This window comes from Clarias gariepinus, chromosome 12, assembly GCF_024256425.1.
Source record: "Clarias gariepinus isolate MV-2021 ecotype Netherlands chromosome 12, CGAR_prim_01v2, whole genome shotgun sequence".
NCBI classification, from domain to species: Eukaryota; Metazoa; Chordata; class Actinopteri; order Siluriformes; family Clariidae; genus Clarias; species Clarias gariepinus.
The window spans coordinates 30148896-30171780 of record NC_071111.1 but is presented as its reverse complement, the minus strand read 5'-3'; the positions used below and the strand labels follow the sequence as shown (position 1 = coordinate 30171780).

Below are 22885 nucleotides of genomic sequence, written 5' to 3'. Positions count from 1 at the left end.
CTCTTGTAAATACAATAGCTATTAATAATAGTACAAATCTGATGTGAGACAGGAAAATGCAAGCAGGGTTTGTTATACAGACAGCTACTTCAGGGTTCACAGTCACTGTATGTGTGGAGTATCGTCCTGGCTGAAGTTCGGGATTTTAGTTGTGGATTTGTCTCTTTTCAGAACACATTAACTGTTTATTCAACCTGATGGTTTATTTATTTATTTTATTTTAACATGCGTACAATTTTAATAATTTCCATAAAAATTTTTATTGGTCTCAATGTATTTATTACCCAAAAACAGAATCCAAACATTTCTGTATTTTATTCATTAACTGTTCAGTGTAAAATATAAAGTCAGTACATATGAAAGAAATTATTTAATGAAATGTTTTACAATGAAGAATTAAAACAGTCACCCCTTTAGCATGGAAATGTTAGATTCTCTTTAGTGTAAGTAAAATAAAGTCCTCATTAAATTAAGTTGTTGGTTAAAGTCTGTACAGAGTGTATATAAATCTCTGTGAAACTCTGGGTTTAAACCCTGGTTGCAGTACGGTAATGTGTAGGCTTGAGATCTGTCGTTTCCTGTTATGAATAAGTGAACCTTTTACTGATCATTTGGACCTGAAGGCACACTAGATGGCGCTGTATTACATTTCAGGGGAGTGATGGAGATCAAATACAGCTATAAGACCTGTTCTATCCCCTCGTGGCTCCCAGTGATCTCATGTCCAGCAGACTTCAATGTATCGCAGCCCACAAACACAAAATACTCATTTAGATCAAAGTGGTGAATAAATTCATCACAGAAAGTGAATTATTAGTCTGTCTTACTGATGACGGTGTTGACAAAGTTCCCTTTAAACTTTAAACTCCTTTTAAAGGCTCATCCATGTCTGATGCTTTTTAAGTCTGAACCTAAAATCCATTTTTCTGATGAACTCCTTCCCTTTCTCTATGACATCATGGACACCTGGTTGGTGATGTGTTGACAGAGACGTGAGTGTGGGAAGTGTGTCTCTCACATTAAACTTTAGTGACTGTAGGATTACACTGGCACGATCAGTTGTGTTTAGAATTGTGTTTTAAATAATTATACCAAACGCCTTAATTAAGTGTAGCCCATTCTTTATAGCATTAGTTTTCTCACTTAAAACCAAGAGCAGGGTTTGAACATTTAAACTACAGTAACTTAAAATTCAAGAGTCTAATATTTAACTTAAAATTAAATTAAACAAAAAAGTTTTTTTTCTGACGTGCACAAATCTGTTTTGTCATCCATAATAACTGTTGTTTCTATACAAACTTAACAAATAATTCAGTCTTACCACACCTGATGCCAATGTGTGAATAGTTTAGAACGCCCCCTGTAGAATCGTAAGGAAGCTAATGAAACACATTTCAGATTATGTAATTCGTATGAAACTGAATTATTGGCGCATGATCATGATGACATGATCACCTTCATCATTACAGCCAAAACCAAAGAAATTACAAGTTTATCAAATGAATTATTAAAATAATCAGAGTCCGTCTCCTTGCTGTTTTTCCCGACACATACATGATCATTAGTCTACTTCTGCCGGTGCGCTCTGGAAAACTTTATGCGTGCGGTTGGGCGCTGATTAGACGACGCAGGAAGTTAAAGAGGAGGATCACAATGTCGGCTCAACATCCCGAGCCCAAACATTTAAATTATAAATTTTTTTGGTTTGCATTTTTTTCTATTTAATCAACAAATATTGTAAGTAAGCAACAATAGCCCACGTTTAGAAAGGCATTTTTATTTAGACTATTAAAAATAATCCTGCACCTATTTTTAACTTTTCATACAAATCTATGAAGTTACAAAAAGGATAAAAAGAAAAAACTTATTCAGACGTTTTACCAACATTAAAAAGTCAGTCACAACTTATCATGAAAATGTTAGACTCTGTTTATTATAAGTAAAATAAAGTCGCGGCTAAATTAGGAATTGAGTTAAAATGAGTAAAGAGTGAATATAAATCTCTAAAGGACTGTCTGTAATGTTGTACAGTAATTTCTATGGAAACAGACCAGAATCCCCATCACCCAGCGGTGTCTCCATGAAGAGTGCTGTGTCTATGGAGCCTCCTGAGAATTTTAGTGGTGGAGTTTCATCACCTCTACACAGGTAACGTCTCCTCACTGTTAATGTCACAGTTACAGGGGAATTCTGGGACAAACCTAGAAATTACTATTTTATTATCATGGTATGTGATGCTCTGTTCTACAGAACTTTACCCCGTACTGTCTGTTTTAACAGAATTTATAATTGTATGTAATTTTGTTGTTTTCACTCAAACACTATGAAACCCCGGATGCAGTAATACAGAGACTTGAATTCTGTAATATTCTGTTATTATAAATAAAAAATATTTCTGTAATAGTTGGTCTAGACAACCACAGTGCCGTATCAGGAAGACACAGTAGATGGCGCTGTATTACATTTCAGAGGGGTGATGAACATCAAATAGACCTACAGGACCTGTTATATCCCCCTCCTGCTTTTCCAGGTCTCTTATACCCAGCAATATTAAATGTTATCCTGTAGTCTATGATGTGACACAGCGATGAGTCCTGCAGAAGTTCTGCATCAGATGAACTCTTTCAGACACGCCTCATGAGTTTTCCATTATTATAGCACTGACCTGTACAGTTATCAACACTCATGTAGTGTTACAGCATCAATAGCAGCAGTAATGTTAGGTGAGGTATGTTTATAATACTGTAACAGTATTTAGTGATGATACGATGCTTTAACCTAAATAACTAGTGTAATTATTGAGCAGTAATTAAAAAAAAATAAGAGGAAATTAACAGACATGAGAATCACCAGTGATGCATCAGATACAATATTATTACCAGTCAGGTGACTATTCAAAACTGATTGTTCCAATTTTAAAACCTTTAAACCTTTTTTTTTGTTTTTTAAAGGTGTGCTGTGTAAACCCAATCCTTTAGCTATTAAAAATAAAAATCTGCACATCTCTGATGTGAGATTGGAAAGTGGAGACATGGTGGAAATATTTGTAAATCATACAGACAGATAGTAAAAGGACCTTCAGACTGAGAGAAAGGTGTATTGATTTACTGTCTGTTTGGAATGTTTAGAAATCTTTTTAGAAATTTTTTTTTTAAATGTCTGGAACTCTAATTTTTTTTTCTTTAGAACACATGACCTTTTTATTCAGAGTGATGGGTTTATGCCATACCAGCTATACAGTAAATAACTGGAATTAAAACAGTATCCAACCGTGTCTAGTATTTTAGTGATTCACTTTTCATAGGAAAATATGAAATCAGTACATATGAGTTATTATTTATTCAGAGGTTTAACCATCAATAAAAATACTAGCAGTCACAACTTAGCATGAACATGTTAAACTCTGACTCAGTGACATGTTAGACTTGTGTGTATATATATATATATATATATATATTATTTTTTTTTTAAGCACTTAAAAAAACAAAAGAGAAAAAATATGCAAATTCTATCACAAGTCTCTGTTAGCTTAACACACTACATGTAGCAAGGTTTTTATAATAATAATAATAATTATTATTATTATTATTATTATTATTATTATTATGGAATAAATGAAACGAAATGAGAGAATAGAAAAAGAACAAGCTAGTGTTAGATGCCTGTTTTACTTTTGTTAATTGAATAATAAAGAAAAAGAAAATAAATGGATAGAATACAAAAGGAACATACAGTATATACTAGTGGTAATTAGTTAATGTTAGTTTTTTTTTTTATAACTAGTTTATTAAACTAATGTCACAATTCGAACCCTCTTCCTTTATCCGCGCTTGGGACCGGCTAAAGTGACCCAAAAGAGACAATCTGGCGGAGTACGTTTTTTTTTGTTTGTTTGTTTCATATATATTAAAAGTCGCTTTTTAAAAAATGTCGCTGGAGGGATCTGAATACTCGCTAAATATAGCAGTAAAGTCACCGAGTTGGCAACACTGTTTAAATAACTAGTGTCAGGGCCGGTTCTAGACAGGCAGAAATATGAAGGGGGCATCATGTGTACACATCATGTTCGAGCACTGTTTTTCCCCCTGTGCTTATAGTAACAGTATTATCTTTGCTGAATTGTGTTGTTAGCTGCATCAGAAGCCTGGAGAAGTGGAATGCACTTTGTCAGGTCTCTACCTTCAGACCTGTCCAACTTGGGTGTCCCACTTGAAGACTAAGCTCCTGCTGGTATAGATCTTAAGGTCACTGAGGCACGCAAACCCCCTGACCACAATAAGGTGGCAATCCCTCATGGGGAAACTGAAATATAAAAATTAAATAAATAAAACAAAATAAAATTAAATATCCTTAATCCAGATTTTATCAATCAATGACATAACATTTATCTTAGCTGGATGGTCTAATTCTCAAAAACGTTTAACCTAAAGTAAGACTTAACACATTATAACTAGAATATTTACAAAACTGAAAGGTTGTCTTAGAATAATAATAAAAAAAACAAAGTTTAAGCAGATGGGCTATAGAACAGATCATATTATGTTTTTTTAATATATATTTTTTATATTTTAAATTTTTTTTTATTTTTTTATAGTAAATGAACAGCTCTTTTCTCTCCAATCCACTCTACAATGATGTTTACCAAGGGCTCAGGGAGGTGTGTGTGTGTGTGTGTGTGTGTGTGTGTGTGTGTCACGGTTAGCCACCAGAGGGCGCCATGCCCCCGGACTTCATTTTGTGTTCATTTTTGTTTTTTCAGTTTTTGTTGTTCAAACTTCATTTCCCAGAGTGCACCTCGGTCAGGTGATGGGAGCGCACCTGAACCGAGGTAAGCTAATTAAGTTAGTTATAAATAGTCTGTCTCAGTTTAGTTTGTTTGTCTGGCATCTGTGAATTTAGGTTGTTGTGAATTGTCTGTTTCTGCGTCATGCTGTAAGGTTTGGTTTTGGTACATTTGTAAATCTCCTGGTCTGTGTTTTTTCATGTTTAGTTTAACCCTAGTCCTGTCTAGTTCCTAACCATGTTTATCTCCAGGTCATGTAAATGTCTTAGTCAGGTTTAGCTCCATGTTTAGTTTGGCTTACTATGTAGGTTAGTACCTTGATATGTATTGTTCTGGGTTATGTTTAGCTCCTTGTGTAGTTGAGCTCACGCTTAGTTTAACTTGTTAGTTTAGATTCTGTTTTGCCTAGCTTTTTCCCTTAGGCTCAGTGCTACTGTTACTTAGTTTCCTTATGTAAGTGTCTCTTTCTGTTGAGTTTTCGTCCTTTTTAAAAGACTTTCTAAGTCATTTACCTCTGTTACAACTGTTACAGTGTGCAGCCTGTGAATGAATACACACAGCAGAAGGACAGGGACATGAGGGAAATCTAATACCGTATTGTGTAGTGTCCCTTATTCGGCGGATCTTTTCGCTACCGCAGATCATTTTATCAACTTGTAATATATTAATTTTGTGGTAAAAGATGAATCTTGCTGATGCGCTTGGACACCATCAGTGATGTAACCTGGGGTCACTGGGTGTTTTGGGTCTTTTAACATCAGACACCCTCACCCAGGCGACTCAACCAGAGTTGATCAGACTCCGGCCTGTGTCCCAGCAGCATTCATCCACGGGTCAGCCCTCTTAATCCAAAGCCATCTTGTGTCTCTTTCTGCGGCTTCAGTTGCAGACCTAATGGCTTTCCTCTTTGCCTCACTAGTGAGGCCTAGCATAGTGAGCACTTTGCAGAGGGACCGCCCTGCAAATCCTCGGCATCCCACCTCCAGGGGTTCGCAGTAGGTCTTCCAGCCTTGGCTCCTGCACTCCTCCACTAGCTCCTGGTACTTGGCACGCTTCCTCTCATTTGCCTCCTCCATGCGTTCTTCCCAGGGAACTGTGAGTTCCAGAATGATTAACTGCTTGGTGGAATCCGAAACAATGATCATATCTGGTCGGAGCCGTGTAGATGTTATCCTTGATGGGATCTTCAGCTGTTTGCCCAGATCCACTTCCAGCTGCCAGTCCGTGGCAGTGGTGAGGAGACCTAACCTGCCCCCTGCTGGGATGGTGGGCTTCTCTCCAGCTCTGTGAAACCTGATGGTTAATGGCCTTGGCTATGCTCTCAGCAACCGCCTTTAGCACCAGCGATAACGCCCCTCTCCAAGGGCTTTTGGGCAGCTGCTGAGGAGGTGTTCCAGGGACCCCCGTCCTGGACACTGAGTGCAGGATGGTGTCTCTGCTTTGCCCCAGACATGGAGGTTGGATGGAGTTGGTAGGACGTCATAAACAGCTTGGACTAGGAACCTGATGTTGAGGGAGTCTGCTCTCCAAATGTTGGGCCAGGTGATCTTCCGCTGAAGAACATTCTCCCATTTAGTCCATGCTCCTTGTTGCCTCATTCCCGCCACCCTGCTGGCTCGTTCTTCCTCGACACCTGCCCTCACTTCCTCCTGAATGAGGCGCTGCCGCTGTTTACCTTGGGCTTTGTCCACCCTGGTTGATGGAAAATAGCCAATTCCTGCGCGCCCTGAGGCTATGGACCCGACAAGTACCTTCTGCCTCAGTCGCGACTCGGCCACTTCCAGAGCCTCATCAGCCCTCCATTTCCGACGTGTCTTCACCTGGATGCCAGCCGATGCCACTTTTCCATCCCTGGATTCCCTGTATTGCAGGGCTTCCCGAGTCCTGGTTACCATGAACTCTTCAGTGAGTCCACTGAGCGGAAGCTGCAGGATGTTACTACTGCCATACAGGGCAGCGCTGCTCAGGCTTCGGGGTAGGCCAAGCCATCTTCGCAAGTAACTGCTGATCTTTGCTGATCTTTGCTGATCTTTCTCTCCATGGCCCCTACAGTCGTCATGGGTACACTAGCAGCGGCCACAGGATGCGGGGTAGGATGGAATGTTGATAAATCCAAGCCTTGAATCTCCCTGGCAGGCCAGATCTGTCAACACATCTCAACCAGCCCCCCAGCTCCTTGCTGGTTCTCTGAATGGATGCAGTGTCCTTGAGGCTGCTATCAAAGACCTTACCTAGGCTCTTGACTGGCTGTTTCGTAATAGACGGGATGGTGGTTCCAGCCAGTGAGAAGCTGTACCTATCTGTCACCTTCCCCTTCTTGAGCACCAGAGATCTTGATTTTGCTGGTTTAAAGCTCTCCTTGCCCATGTGATGAGCTTCTCCAGCCCTTGCAGAATCCATCTGCAGCCCGGGACAGATGTGGTGGTGACAGTTAGGTCATCCATGAACGCTCTTATAGGGGGCTGGCGTACTCCAGATTTTGTCAGGGGTCCCCTACACTCCACCTCTGCTGACTTGACTATCATGTTCATGGCGAGTGCAAAAAGGATGACTGAGATTGTACAGCCTGTTATTATGCCCTTCTCAAGTCGATGCCAGTCCGATGTGCCTGACCCAGCAGTGACTCTTAGCCTGAAATTGCTGTAATAGTCCAGGATAAGGTCTTTGACTTTAGTGGGACCATGATGTTGCAAGATGGCGACCTCAACCAACTTGTGAGGTATGGAGCCATACGCATTGGCTAGGTCCAGCCACAGTACGGTCAAGTCTCCTTTCCCTTCACGAGCCTCTCTGAGTTGTGTAACCACTCCTGTATGTTCCAGGCATCCAGGCACTCCAGGAATCCCACCCTTCTGAACAGAGGTGTCTATATAACTGTTCTTCAGAAGGAACTCAGTTAGACGTCGTGACAAGATGCTGAAGAAAATCTTGCCTTCGACACTTAGCAGCGAGATTATCCTAAACTGACTGATGTCCTTTGAGTCTTCTTCCTTCGGGATCCACACACCCTCTGCACATCTCCATTGGCCTGCCACTTGTCCCCTGCGCCAAATCACCCTCAACAGCTTCCACAGATGTCGTAGTAATTGTGGACAACGTTTGTACGCAGTATATGGAACACCGCTGGGGCCTGGGGCTGACGCTGTTCTGGCGCTCTTCACCACCTCCTGTATTTCAGCCCAGCTGGGCTCCCTCATCACAAACTCCACAGCAGGCGCCTGTGGGCTGATGAGGGTCCTCTGCGGTTCCAGGTCTTGGTCCCTTTCTGGGTCGCTGAGGGTGTTGTGCAGAAAGGTGTCTGCCTCTGCCACTGAGCACCTAAGGTTGCCACTCCGTTTATCCCCAAGCAGCCTCTTGGTAAAGGTGAATGGGTTGGAGATGAACGCCGCATGCTTCCTTGCTCTCTCCTTTCTTCGCCTTCGGTGTCCTTCTGCCCGCCGCAGCGTCATGAGCTTCTTCCTCAGGATGTTACGAAGCTCAACGAGGGGTTGTTTCTCCTCTTCTCCTGCTACTTTGTACTGCTTCTTTAGGCCCCGCAGTTCTTGGCGTAATTTGTGGATCTGAGTAGCCCGGCGATTCAATATATTTCTTGGGGTTCTTGCTCTCCCTGAGGCCAAACCTCTCTACTGCGTAGCTGACTATGATGGATGTCATGGTCTCGAGGCGCCTGTCCACTTCTCCCTTAGCGGTGGCTTCCAGGATCAGGCTCACATCTGTGTCAAACTGTGCCCATGCTGCCTGGCTATTGGCTGAAGGCCACTTGATCTGCTTCTGATGGAATGACCTGCAGGGGTACAGAGGCTTTACTGCTCGGAGGGGCTGGGCACTGTGGGGTGCTTCCTGGCCTGGCCCCTCCTGCGTCTCACCAGGACTAGGTCCTGTGCGTTGCAGTGTGCTCCTCTGGTCCCCACACTTCATTCTGGCCAGATGTATCTTAAGGCCACGCGAGTTCTTACACACTTTTCCGCAGTGAGTATATTAACATGTGCTTTCTCAACATTTTTTAAAATTTTGTTTTGAGGGGGCAAGACATTTATTTGAGTGGGTGCTGCCCCCTCTTGCCCCTGTGTAGAGCCGGCCTCGACTGGTGTACTTGTTCAGTGATCATTTTGAAGTTAAAGACAAAGTAAACATGTGTCTCATAAACTTCTACTTCAGCTATTAATGTTATTGTTATTATTATATTGTTTATAAAGAAAATATAATTTTAATTAAGAGAGAAAAATGAAACTCTGATTTAAATATTTGAAGTCATACAGACAGATAATGAAAGTACCTGCAGACTGACAGAAATGTGTATTGAATTCCTGAATAAATGTTCTTTTAATAAAGTACCAGTATCTGTCTCACAGCTCCAGAGCTCCCAGTCACTGTATGTGTGGAGTTTCACATGTTCTCCGCTTGTCTGTGTAGGTTTCCTAAGCGGCGGAGGGTTGGAATCCACGTGCTACAACAATACATGTAAGTGGATTGGCTAATATAACTTGTCTCTGTGTAATGGACTGGTGTCACATCCAGGCTGTAGTTTATTTTATTTCATTACCCCCCCCCCCCATATTCCCTATATTTTCATTTATTATTATTTAGTTTTTGTTTGTTTACATTCATATACAATTTTGATGATGTCATTAATATATCATTCTGGTCACATCTGGTCATTAGGGGTGTGCGTTTCCTGACCTTACTGCTAGGTGGCGCCATAACCACGGACTATAGACTTAGTTCATTCTCTCAAAGATTAATGAGCCGCAGCTCACGTGGTAGCAAATAACCACAAGTGAAATATTTTAACGAATTTACAATCACAGTACAAAAATACAGTACAAATTTAGAAATTAAATTTAATGTAGGCGTTTCATATTTGCATCGAATTTAAGCAAAGTAAATATTTAAAATATTCTATCACACTAGAGTCTAGGGCTGCAACAACTAATCGATAAAATCGATAATTATCGATAATGAAATTCGTTTTCAACGAATGCCGTTATCGATTAGTTGGGCTGCTCACGTTACTGAGGAGCGCGACCACAAGATGCAAAAATACACACAGATACACAGCCGCTCGCGCAATGGAGGTTACAGAAGCGTCTGCAGGATAAAGCGCGCACCCCGAGTCCTCCAAGGTTTGATAGCAATTTACATTTGAACGCCTCTAAGAAGACAGTAACCTGCACGCTATGCAAGACCGAGCTTTCACGGCATGTTATGCACGAAAACATGTTGGTGTTACGGATGGGGAAACGTCAGCAGGGTCAGTAAAACTGTATCTCCATCGTGTAAAAGTTGTATAGTTTAAGTGCTTTTGTTTAAACTGTTTGCTAACTTCGGGACAGTCGCGCTAGATCTGTTCACGTGCTACTCGCTAGCATCACATTGCGCAATCACCTCATGAGCAATAGTGATTAGTTAAATGGCGCTACTTTAGATTAGCTTAATTTACAAGCTGCGAATAACAGTAGAATATTAAATTTAGGGATTGTTGTGGTTTTCAGCGAATGCAAATAACAGTACATTTGTGACTATTAGCTTTTTGCATTTCTACAGTTTTTTATTTTTTATAGTCCACTACAAAGTTAATGCATACATCATTTGATTATACAAAATTACATTATTTTAGCTGTTTATATCTTATTAACTGAATATATCAGTGTATTTTTTTTTAACTCTCTCACTATATATATAATTTTTATTTATTTTTTTATTTATACTGTATATTATATACTACATTTCATTTAAGGTTTAAAATGTCAAAATTAAAGATTATTAAACTCTATATGTGGCTTTTGCATTTTTAAAAGTTTATTTTTATACATAAATAATACCCTGATTTGTTTTTTTAATATTTATAAACAAAATATAAAATTAAAGAAGCGGTTAGGTTTTATCCGATTAATCGATTAACCGAAAACATAATCGCCCAACTAATCAATTATCAAAATAATCGTTAGTTGCAGCCCTACTAGAGTCACTGCAGTCTAGACCAGCTCTTAGCTCCATTTATCCACTGACAGAACACCAAGCCATAAGCATCTTGTAGAGTTACAGCTTTTAAGTCTGGCTCTGTGTTTTATTGATAATCAGTTATAATATACGGAGAACATTTTAGTCAGTGTCAGTCTGATTCCTAAAAAAAAAGTTGGTAGACACATTACTCAGATTGCAGTGGAGTAGTTCATTTGTAATGTGAATGGCATCTTATTAACCAGGTTACACATCTAAAGTGGTCTCTACACTGCTGAAACATTTTGGATGCAGATGAACTTTAAAGCCGAGGACTATAAAAGAGAAAGTGGAGTTACTGTGTCTTCTACCAAAGAAGATGCACAAGATAAACAGTGTGTTGAGTCACATCCCACATAAATGTAAAGCAAAAAAAACCCAATGTGTTCTCTGAATGTTTGTGTATTTATTGTGGCAAAATTGGGGCTAAAATTGTTGACTCTAATGTCTTAGTGATGCCACTTGTCTTTAATTGTTCTCCACATTGTCCACAGTGTTTTACAGCAGGAAATGAACAGATTTCAAAAGTTCATCACAGACACAGGGCTAGATCAAAACCAACAACATGACTGTGACTTGTTATTAACTACAGAGTGATTATTAACTGTCTCACTGCATCTTTCTGCTTCATCGTCCCACAGGAACGACCCAGCTATTAAAGAATTCCAGAAAAAGTTCAAATTAAATCTGATGAAAAAGTTTCAGTGTGTGAATGGAGTGATGATGAACCTGGGAACCCAAACACTCCTGAATGAGATCTACACAGAGCTCTACATCACAGAGGGAGACAGTGGAGAAGTCAATAAAGAACATGAGGTGAGACAGATCGAGGCAGCATCTAGGAGAACAACAACAGAGGAAACACCAATCCAATGCAATGACATCTTTAAGCCCTTATCTGAACAAGACAAACCCATCAGATCTGTGCTGACAAAGGGAGTCGCTGGCATCGGAAAAACTGTCTCTGTGCAGAAGTTCATTCTGGACTGGGCTGAAGGGAAAACAAATCAGGACCTCCACCTCATATTTCCACTTCCTTTCAGAGAGCTGAATTTGATGAAGGACCAGAAACTGAGTCTGATGGAGCTCCTTCGTGTCTTTTTTAAAGAAACAAAAGAAACCGAAATGTACAGTTTGGCAAATGTTCTGTTTATTTTTGATGGATTGGACGAGTGTCGTTTTCCTCTAAATTTCCAGAACACAGTGAGAGTGTGTGATGTAACTGAATCTGTATCAGTGCCTGTGCTGCTGATAAACCTGATCAAAGGGAATCTGCTTCCCTCTGCTCTTATCTGGATCACTTCCCGACCAGCAGCAGCTGATCAAATCCCCTCTGAGTGTGTCCATCGAGTCACAGAGGTACGAGGGTTCAATGACCCACAGAAGGAGGAGTACTTCAGGAAGAGGATCAGTGATCAGAGCCTGGCCGATAACATCATCACACACCTGAAGTCATTAAGAAGCCTCTACATCATGTGTCACATCCCAGTCTTCTGCTGGATTTCAGCCGCTGTTCTAGAGAGAATGTTGTGTGAAGCAGAGAGTGGAGAGATCCCCAAGACTCTGACTCAAATGTACACACACTTCCTCATTATTCAGATAAACATCATAAGAGAAAAGTACTCAAAGAAGCAGGAAAGTGATGAAGAAATGCTTCTTAAACTGGGACAACTGGCTTTTGAGCAGCTGAAGAAAGGGAACCTGATCTTCTATGAGGAAGACCTGAGAGAGTGTGGCATTGATGTGAGAGAAGCAGCAGTGTACTCAGGTGTGTGTACGCAAATGTTCAAAGAAGAGTTTGGGCTTCACCAGAGTAAAGTGTACTGCTTTGTTCATCTGAGTATTCAGGAACACCTCGCAGCTCTGTATGTGCACCAGATGTTCATGATGAAAAAGAAAAACACTCTCGAACAAAATTTGCACACTCAATGGAGGGCAAAAGTAACGGCAATCTCAAGTGTCCACAAGTGTGCTGTAGATGAAGCTTTAAAAAGTCAGACTGGACATCTGGATCTTTTCCTTCGCTTTCTCGTGGGTCTCTCACTGGAGCGCAATCAGAAACTCCTACAGACCTTAGGAACAAATACAGGAAGTAACTCCCTGAATATAAAGCGTTCAGTTCAGTACATTAAAACGAAGACCAAAGAAGATCTTCCTCCAGAGAAATCCATCAATCTGTTCCACTGTCTGAATGAACTGGATGATGATTCTCTAGTAAAGGAAATCCAACGCTACCTGCAATCTGGAAAACGACGTAAACTCTCTTCTTCACAGTGGTCTGCTCTGGTGTTTGTGTTACTGACATCAGCACAGGAGCTGGAAGAGTTTGACCTGAGTAAATATACCAGTGAAGATAAAATAACAGAATCTCTTCTTTTGAAGGTGATGCCTGTGATTGCAGCATCCAGAAAATCTATGTAAGTAAATCTGATTTTATCTCTTCTACTGTTAGTGTTGGATAGATAGATAGATAGATAGATCCTAAAGGAAATTCTAAACATCTAGTAGTGATGATGACGGTATCCAAAAAACAGGTTTGTAGATGTGATTCCACACTATATAGCTTACAGATACAGTAGTCAGTAAGTACAATGTAAATGTGAGAGCTGACCAAAGTCACTACTACAATGCTGGACTACAAGAGTACAGTGATACCTCAGTATAGAAATTAATTGTTCCGGAGGCGAGTAATTACTTAAAAACAATATTTCCAAAACTGGCCAGTTATGTTGCTTGCGGTTCTTCCCTTCAAAAACCTTTTCACATGATGAACACAAAAGATGCAACCAATGTATATACAGTGGCACGTTTTTATTCATGTAGTATACAGTACAACACTCCCAAAAACATTATTCCACCTCAGCATCCTGTCTTTGGTCTGGGTCAGGCCAGAGGATCTCATCCACATTACAGGCTATAGTGGCCCTAGCCAGGCAGCGGGGATAAAATCCTCTTGCATGCCTGATTCACCGCTGGCATGCATCTACTGATATGTCTAGGCAGGCTTCTTCCATGGCCTGGAGGAGGTGAACATGGACATAAGGTTCTCTGTCGTACACTTTCCACCACCATGCCGAACATAACTCCTCTTTTGGGTTTAGAAAGGGAGAGTATGCAGGCAGAAAGATGTTAGAAAATCTTGGGTTATTGGTAAACCAGTTATAAACCAGAACAGCGCGATATAAGCTGAGGTTATCCCAAACAGTAACGTAGTGAGGCTGCTCTGGCTGTGCTAGTTCCCTGTAGTCCAGCTGGAACATATGACCCCTCGTTGGCTGATGGCTGCACACATAGTGACATTCCCTCTACGCTGACCAGGGACATTTACAATAGTCTGATGGCCAATTATTTTCCTTCCCCTGCTTTTTGGTCAGGTTTAAACATGCCTCATCCACAAAAATAATTTCATGGGGAACAGGCCGTCCTTCAATCTCAAAGATTCTCTGCAAAGCACATAACACAGTAAATCGCTACCCTAAACCACAGTTTGAGTGCAGAAATGGCTGCATAAACTGCCATGCTATGATGAAACACAATACTTCATACAATATCAAAACTCATACCTGAACATATTCCACTTGTTGGTTTTTCACTCTGTCAGAGTTTCGTTCAAAAGGGACGCAGTATGCCTGTTTCATTCGGAATTGGTTCTTTCGAAAGATGCGGTCAATTGTGGAGAGGCTGATGGCATTTATCCCTCGGAAATGATCCTCAATCAATCTCCTTTGAATCTCTCGCAGGCGGATTACATTATTGCCAATTAGCATGTTTACAAGCTGCTTCTCTTGCTCCTCCGACAAAAGCCTTAACCTGCCTCCACCAGGTGGTTGTCTGTGTCCTATCAAAAATAGAAGCACTCATTACTGTAACTGTCACACATCCTTTATACAGGAAAAAATTGAAAACATGAAACTCAAGAAACTTGAGTTCAGTAACTCAAAAGTTACTGTACACAGCAGTCTTACTCCAAGTACACCTACCTGTTTTCCCCCCTGAAGCTTCTGATGATGGAAGTGAAGTGAAGCGACTCAAATTTGGCTGTAGTCGTTGCTCAGCCTCCCTCATAGCCATAGCATGGACAAGGACATGGTCAACTAAAGTGGCCTTTCATCTTCCTCTTCCTTGTCGCCCCCCCTTCATGAACTGCATCACATTATATTCACAGAAATAACCTGCAGATTAACTCTTACCCAAAGAATAAATAAATGCTGAATTACACCAGACAACACAGTGAGATTCTAAAGGCATTTTTATAGGACACAAACACTCTTCATCCGGTAGTGCAGCTTTTGTAATAGGGACATTAATAGTATTTTCGAAGCTTTAGTGTCTTTTTTTTTTTTTTAGTTAAAGAGGAGTGACATTGTGAGTTTGTGACACTGACAGTAAACTGTAATGTTAACTCCAGACTTGGTAAACAGATCATTAAGTTATCTAAAGTTACATCTGACAGCTGCTGGTGCTGCCAGTGACTTTCAAAACGGCCGATAAAAAACTAAACTGGGAAATAAACTGTAAACTAATCCCAAACAAATTTTATAAATAAAACACCACTTACCGCGAATAGTCCATTAATCTTCATCTCTAGTGCAGTTTGGCAGCGTCAGTTCGGTGGGGGTGGGTTGTTAAAATCACGTGATTGCGACTCAGCGCAGCTAAATTGCTGGCTTGTGTTAACGTGTCCTTGAGAACGAAGCGCCATCTCGTGGTGGAACCAGGTAAATGCATAAATAGGGCTTGAATGGGCGTGTTTACTGTGAAATCTTGACACGCCTTTGTCGAAGCAAAAGGAGGGGGGATTACGGTGTGCATAGGGCAGCCATACGCCATTCGTACGCAATTCACACGGCCGCGGCTATTTGGCGTGGCTCCATCTGTATTTGAGCTCAAGCTGTTCTGACTTAAGTTTAAAGCATTATTTAATGCTAGTGCTTCTTAATGATCACATGGTGTAAGCACAAAAAAATTTAGGAATTTGTGTGTAGAGTTTTGCAATAACAGTTCACCAAATCTGACTCATGTGTTAAAGCTGGGGAATTGTGTTTATAGTTCAGGGAAATAGGAGTGCTTTTTAAAAAAAATTTTATGGTTTGAAATTTTAGCTCAGAAGATTGGTTATAGTGTTTTAGCAATCGAGAAAAACTGTAAGCTGCTGATAATTTTTTATATACCGTTGTACACTTTATAATCTGTTCTTATCGATTGTGTTTTAGTTTTTACTTTTGTAAAACTTTATGTCCAAATCACGAGTGGAATCCTGGTGACACAGAGAGGTCAGCTGACCATGTTTAGAGAGAAGCCGCAAATACGCCAAGAGGCCAACGCACCGTTGTTGCTTATACACATTTTTTTTAGTTACCATTTTTTCCCCCAGCGCTGTGGAATCTGTGAATCCTTCTGTCTCTTTACGGTTCTCATCTTTGGGACGGTGTCACAGGACAGCGATTTTTCATCATTGTGGTCCTGGAAGGGGCCGATACAATACTCACACACACACACACACACACACACACACACACACACACTATACAGGACTCTAGACTATACATCTATTCACATACACACCTAAATATTTTGTATATAGTTGTAAATAGTGGTATTTTGTGCACTGCAGGGTCTGTGTTATATGATACACATTTGGTTTGGTATATTGAGTGTTTGTGTGTCATTCGTGTTGGGTTTTGTCATCACGAGCAGACGAGATAAAACTCTTGTGTTTTGTAATGTCTGTGGATTAATTAATACAAGCATCACAAACGTTCTTGGGACCCATGATGCTGTCTTGAAATCTGAATCTTGCTTAAATTGGCAAAAAAAATTATCCAAAAAATATATAAACTTGCTTCGTTTGGATTTCCACTTGATGCAGATAAGTTTTGATCAGCTACTGGAAGTACGTGCAACCGGCTCGGTCACTCATATGCTGAAAATGCTTCACATGCTAAAACAAATTTCTTGCTAAATTTTAGTTCTTAAGGCAAAAATTTGCAAAACATATTTGTTTACTTTCCCTTTAGGGGTCTGTGGGGGTTTTGGAGCCCTAAAGAGGTTCTGACGTGTCCTGACACTTGTGCATTTTTCAGTTACTTATGAACATATTCATGGTTAAAGTCCAATTACACTGTTTTCAGCACAGACTGTGCTACAGTAATACAGCATGTGTGTACGAGTTTTTATTGTAGTCTTAATATACTAGTATCGAGTATCGTGTATCACGCATGTGCTTCTTGTTTTGAGGCCGAGCGTCACGTGATCACAGCTGAGCCAATGATTTTTCTCTCCCTTGCGCTGCGGAATTGTGGGTAATTATCTCACCTGCTGGGTCTTCGTGTCCGTCTCTTAGTATATTCAACATCCGTGCGCGCGTGTACTGTTTGCTATAATGCTGTGACCACATGTGTGTGCGTAAAAAATATTTTATTTTGTATCTGTATGTGAAAGTCGTCCTATAACGTGTGTGTGAGCGCATTAGAGACGTTCCTGTGCAAAGTTTCTCTCTCTGTAAGAAAGAAGTGGTTCTGTTAGTGTGTGTGCACTCTCCTCCTCTTGCCTTCACACACACACACGTACAGTACACACACTAACAGAAACACTACTCTGTTTTAATTCTTTTCAAAGGTAAAGTTCAGGTTAATTTGTTTTATTTTTACTTTACAGCAGTGATTCTGCTAGTGTGTCGCTTAATCAAGTGTCATTAGAGAGATTTCTTGTTAAGTTTGCTGATAAAGCAGTGTTTCCGTCGTGTGTGTGTGTGTCCCACGCAGTAGCCCCCTTAAATAAGAGAGGAGGGAGGGCTACTCTATAAGACAAGAGAAGGGAGGAGGGGAGGGAGTCATTCCTCATCTTCCCTTTATTTTAGCTCAACACACTATGAAGGTAAAACAGTAGCAAAACCAGAGAGCTTGCAAATTCGAATGTGAGAACTAGTAAAATTAATATTTGTATTTGTAAGTTGAAATTTATACTCACAGCTCTGATGTAAAAAGCTGCGTCTATCGATTTGCACATCTGTGTTTTGAATTCCAAGTTGCAGATTAATAGTGACAAATGTATAAAGTGTCATTCACATAAACAAAATGACAGGCACAATTGTGTACTATACATTTATCTTTGCGCTTTACTTCAGTTTCGCTGTACAACCACAAGTCGGCACTCACAACCTCTCAGATCTGGCAGTACAACCTCAAATCCCGGCGCTCTGACTTTTGCTACTCATTTTGCGATATTCCTGTAGCATAACTCACTTGTGCACTTGTAAACGCGGGGGCGGGGCTGGGGTGGGAATGAAGTCATTTTATTGGTCGATGCCTCACCGATGAACATTTAATTGGTTGGAGCCAGCCAATGAAGTGGGACTGTACAAAAGGCCCGGTTCCCTTTAAGACCCAGAAGATTCTGCCCAATCAGAGTTGCAGCATGGCTGCCATGTCATGAGGAGGCGGAGCTATATGGCAGGCAGGAAGAGAGACGCAGTGTACAGGAGACGACAAAGTTCAGCAGCCTCCTTCTAGTTAGTTCTGTGTTAATGTAAGAAGTTGATATCGAGTACTGGGTTACAGTGTGCGTACATGGTAAGTAAGTGATTGCTATCCAGTTCCTGTTAGTGTTGAACAATCAGCTGGTATTCTCACACTGATTAGTAGTAACTGTTTAATATAGCACTACCTGTATTACTTACCCGGACGTGTTCTCGGCCGCTACGCCGCATTTCTGTGCCTATACTGCCCTCTGGTGGTTATTTAAAGCATAAGCGCCTATGTTATATAGGAACATAGTGTTATATTGTGTGTTGTTTACTTGGCGCTGTTATATTCATACTTAAGTCTATTTTCTTGTTTAATTTATTCAGAAAACCACACATGCATGTATCCCTGCAAAGTCTTCAGTAAATAAGATCTCTTTCAACCCCTTGAGTGCTTCTCTTCAATTAAGAAACCATCTCACACAGTTCTAACTGACTGCCTACTGTGTTCCACACTTAAAGTTAATATCCAACGAACCCCCCATTTCAGGGACGTTTTGTGCGCTATGACGTCACAGACTACACAGAGCAGCTCACGCCGTTTCGGTGTTGGTGGTCGTCTATGCCAACCAATTAAACGACATTGCTGCGCTTTTACTGGTATATAAAATCCAGTAAAACTAATTATATTACATTAAAATATTTTCCAAGCGTTTAAAAACAAAATAGCTGATACATATGCATACAAATGTTTGCATTGTGGCTGGCGTTGTCAATGGTGAGGCATCGACCAATAAAATGACTTCATTCCCACCCCAGCCCCGCCCCCGACTCTGCTCTCTCAAGTTCGCGTTTACAAGTGCACAAGTGAGTTATGCTACAGGAATATCGCAAAATGAGTAGCAAAAGTCAGAGCGCCGGGATTTGAGGTTGTACTGCCAGATCTGAGAGGTTGTGAGTGCCGACTTGTGGTTGTACAGCGAAACTGAAGTAAAGCGCAAAGATAAATGTATAGTACACAATTGTGCCTGTCATTTTGTTTATGTGAATGACACGTTACACATTTGTCACTATTAATCTGCAACTTCGAATTCAAAACACAGGTGTGCAAATCGATAGATGCAGCTTTTCACATCAGAGCTGTGAGTATAAATTTCAACTTACAAATACAAATATTAATTTTACAAGTTCTCACATTCGAATTTGCAAGCTCTCGGGTTTTGCTACTGTTTTACCTTCATAACACACACACATACATATACACACCATCCACTTTTGTGAACTGGATCTTGTAGCCTTGAGTTTTTGTTATAAAATGATAAAAATGTCCAGGATTGAGTGGAGAGGGACACAGATGATCTTATACACAGAGACACATTTATGACGTGAAAAAACTCACATTCAGGATCAAACAGTGCAGACAGGAACCAGTGCACGATGGAAAAAGGGTGTTATGTTTGTAAAAGCCGACTCTTACACCCTACACACAGTCATACATCTCTGTGTTACACTCGAAAAGCAGCTCCAGTTTAACTGAAGACACAAGTGAACATCACACACCTGCATTTCCACACACACACACACACACACACACACCAGCAGTGGAAACACACTCCTGTCCCCCGAGGTCAGTCCATGTGCTGCTTGTACACAGTCACAGGTGCAGACAGAGACTTATCGTGTGTCCATCCACTTTAAACATCAGCTGGAGCAAAAAACAATCTTTAAAACACACACATTCTCTGTCTGAGTCAGTGTTGTTCTGAGGAAAAGCTAAACTCCTCCCACTTTCCAGAACATTCTGTAGAGCGCAACATCTTCCAAACGCTCAGAAAACTCAATCTGTGTGTGTGTGTGTGTGTGTGTGTGTCTGTGTGCAGTATTTGTAGAGTTTGAGTTCATTTTAGCGACGTGTTTCAGAAAGATATTGGTGGAGACTGAGACGACTGAAAGCGAACCCTGTTTATTTTATTTTTACAAAAGCACAAGGTTTAGTGGATATTGTAAGTGACATCAATAAAAGTCGACCCTTTACAGATTTAAATGATGTACTAAACTTATTTATACAATCAAAAATAATGGATTGTTTTTATGGTTCCCAGGAAGAAATGCAAGTGGAAGCCCTGCTGTCTGATAACAGAAATCTTTTACTAAATCATAATAAACCCCTTTTTCACTAGTCGGCCCTAATGTTAGTCCCTTTTATTTTTTCCCAGAATCAGTTGTGGTTCAGTTGGAGTGAACGGTGTGTCAGCTCTGGTGTCACTGTTCAGCTCAGAATCCTCAGGACTGAGAGAAGTGCATCTGACCCTGGAAACACTCGATCTGTCCAGGAATAAAGTGGAAGACTCAGTAGTGAAGGATCTCTCTGTTGTACTGGCGAATCCTCACTTTAAAGTGGAGAATCTGAGGTAAGATCATCTCTCTGAGAGTCACATGACCTGCTCCTCAGTAACACACATTCTCTAACAGTGAGACTGAAGCAGAGGTTTTAGGTTTAACATCACTTACACCCAGATTTCCCCCATGGGCCAGTTGACGCTGTTTACTATTAGATTTTTTAATCAGAAATGAAAATGTTCAGAACGACCCTCTTGCTCGCCTTCCCACTTTATTTAGGACAGTTTCACACATATTGCTTATTTGCACACTTCTGGACATATAGGTTTTATACTTGTATATTAATAAAAAATTTTATATTTTGTTCTACTTTTCTTATAGTTTCGCTATTTATTTATTTTTTGCTTCTTTTCTATTTCTCTCTTATTTCTTGTTAATTGTTTTTTTTTTTTTTTTTAAGGTCACAGGCGGTCATATAAGCAATTAACTGCCTATCGTACTGTGTATGTGACAAATAAAATTTTAATTTGCATTTAATGACCTTAAAAATAGCTTTGGACATTTTAGCTATGAGCAGTTTTGGGACTAAACCGTTTCGATCATCTAACATAGCAGGAATTATTTATTGTTGCACTCTCTGGTATCACCCAAATATGCATTGGTTCTCTTCTAAGTCTGGTTCCTCTCAATGGTTTCTTCCTCATGCCATCTCGGGGAGCTTTGTCCTCACCACAGTCACCTCCGTCTTGCTCTTTATTGACCAAATTTATAAATTGGAGCAAAAAGCTAATAAGAAAATACTGCATATCGTTTTCTGAAAATAAATATTTTAAAAGGATCTTAAAAACTAATTTTTAAAACACTTTTTTTTTAAAGTAAATCCTAAGCCAATATAAATTTCTGTTGATGAAGAGTGTGTCATTGTGTTTCTCTACAGGTTGCATGGTTGTGGTGTCTCAGATGAAGGCTGTGCTGCTCTGATTTCATCTCTGAGATCAAACCCCTCACACCTGAGAGACCTGGATCTGTCGAAGAATAATGTAGGAGACTCAGGAATGAAGTCTTTTTCCACTGTACTGGAGAATCCTCTCTGTAAACCGGAGATACTGTGGTAAGATCATCATACTCACATTCATGCCTGAATCTCTATTGTGAAAGGTGCCTCTTTCTGACTAACTATGACGACGTTACTTAAAGGGATTTAAATTTGTGTCCGCGCTTTTGTACGATAGTCAGATTATCATTACAAATAACTGCGACGCTTTCTCCTCTACCAGTTAGCCGAGGCTGGTGTATGTAGCTGTATCCAGGAGGACTAGCTTCATTTAGAGCTACATACTCGTCCTGTTTAATCCAGGTTTCTGTTAAACAGAGTATATCAAACTCCTGATCTGTGATAGTTTCATTAACAATAACTGCTTTAGATGCGAGAGATCTAATATTTAACAGTCCTAGCTTCAGATCAGAGGTGCTGGCTGTGTGTTCATTATGATCTGAATTTGTGGTATCTATGTTAATTAAATAACTAAAACAGACTTTCTGGGTCTTTCTAAAGTTTTGCTTAGCTCGGGGAACAGACACAGTATGTTTAATATGATGAACCCTGAGTGATGACTCTATGCAGCTAGCAGACGGTTGGTTTAGCCTGTCTGTCTGCTCCCTGGCCTGGGCTCTGGATTGTCACCGATTTAACCGGGCCTCTTCTGAGACTATGAGCTATACTACAGGAAATGAGAGCAGCACCTTCCGAGTGGGATGGACACTGTCCCACCCTAAAAGGCCAGCTTTGCCCTTAAAGGTCTTCCAGTTATCAATAAAGCCCACATTATTTCCACCTGGACATCCAGCGGTTCACCGACTATAACCTGCTGTAAGCTGCGTACCAAATAACATCGGATGGGGCCAGAGACATTGGACATCAGATATCACCTTCGCTAATTTAAACACCTCTGAAAAGTTACTCTTACTAACCTCTGATTGACGAAGGTATATCAGTAGCTCCTGAATGTATCACTATCTTGGAGAGCCTATGCTGCCCTAGAGCCCTAAGATTACCTGCTAAAAATGTGGCCATTAAGACTGCGTGTGTTTTCCCGAGAGATGCTGCAATTTAGCGCGCCGCGTGCCGCGATTTGCCGCAAGCAACATGAATTTAAATAAATGTGTTGTGCTTCACTGAATATCCGCCAGATGGCGCATGGAAGGATTTTATGTAAAAGCCGGACCAAGTACTGTACAACGAAGAACTGTGTATAATTACTTAGTCTAAAACAATATTGTTCCCAATGCTGAAGCAAACA

The 22885-nt window shown here is 40.5% G+C and overlaps 1 protein-coding gene across 1 annotated transcript in view; it reads left to right on the top strand.

The window, feature by feature from the left end:
* The first annotated feature begins 2054 nt into the window (after positions 1-2054).
* The window catches only part of LOC128534523 (NACHT, LRR and PYD domains-containing protein 12-like), a 71306-nt gene continuing 50475 nt past the window's right edge, over positions 2055-22885 (top strand). Inside the window, exons 1-4 of the mRNA XM_053508977.1 lie at positions 2055-2148; positions 11425-13200; positions 20462-20656; positions 21523-21696. Of these exons, the coding sequence (XP_053364952.1) occupies positions 2081-2148; positions 11425-13200; positions 20462-20656; positions 21523-21696 (2213 nt within the window). The 5' untranslated portion in view covers positions 2055-2080. The remainder of the gene's footprint in view (positions 2149-11424; positions 13201-20461; positions 20657-21522; positions 21697-22885) is intronic.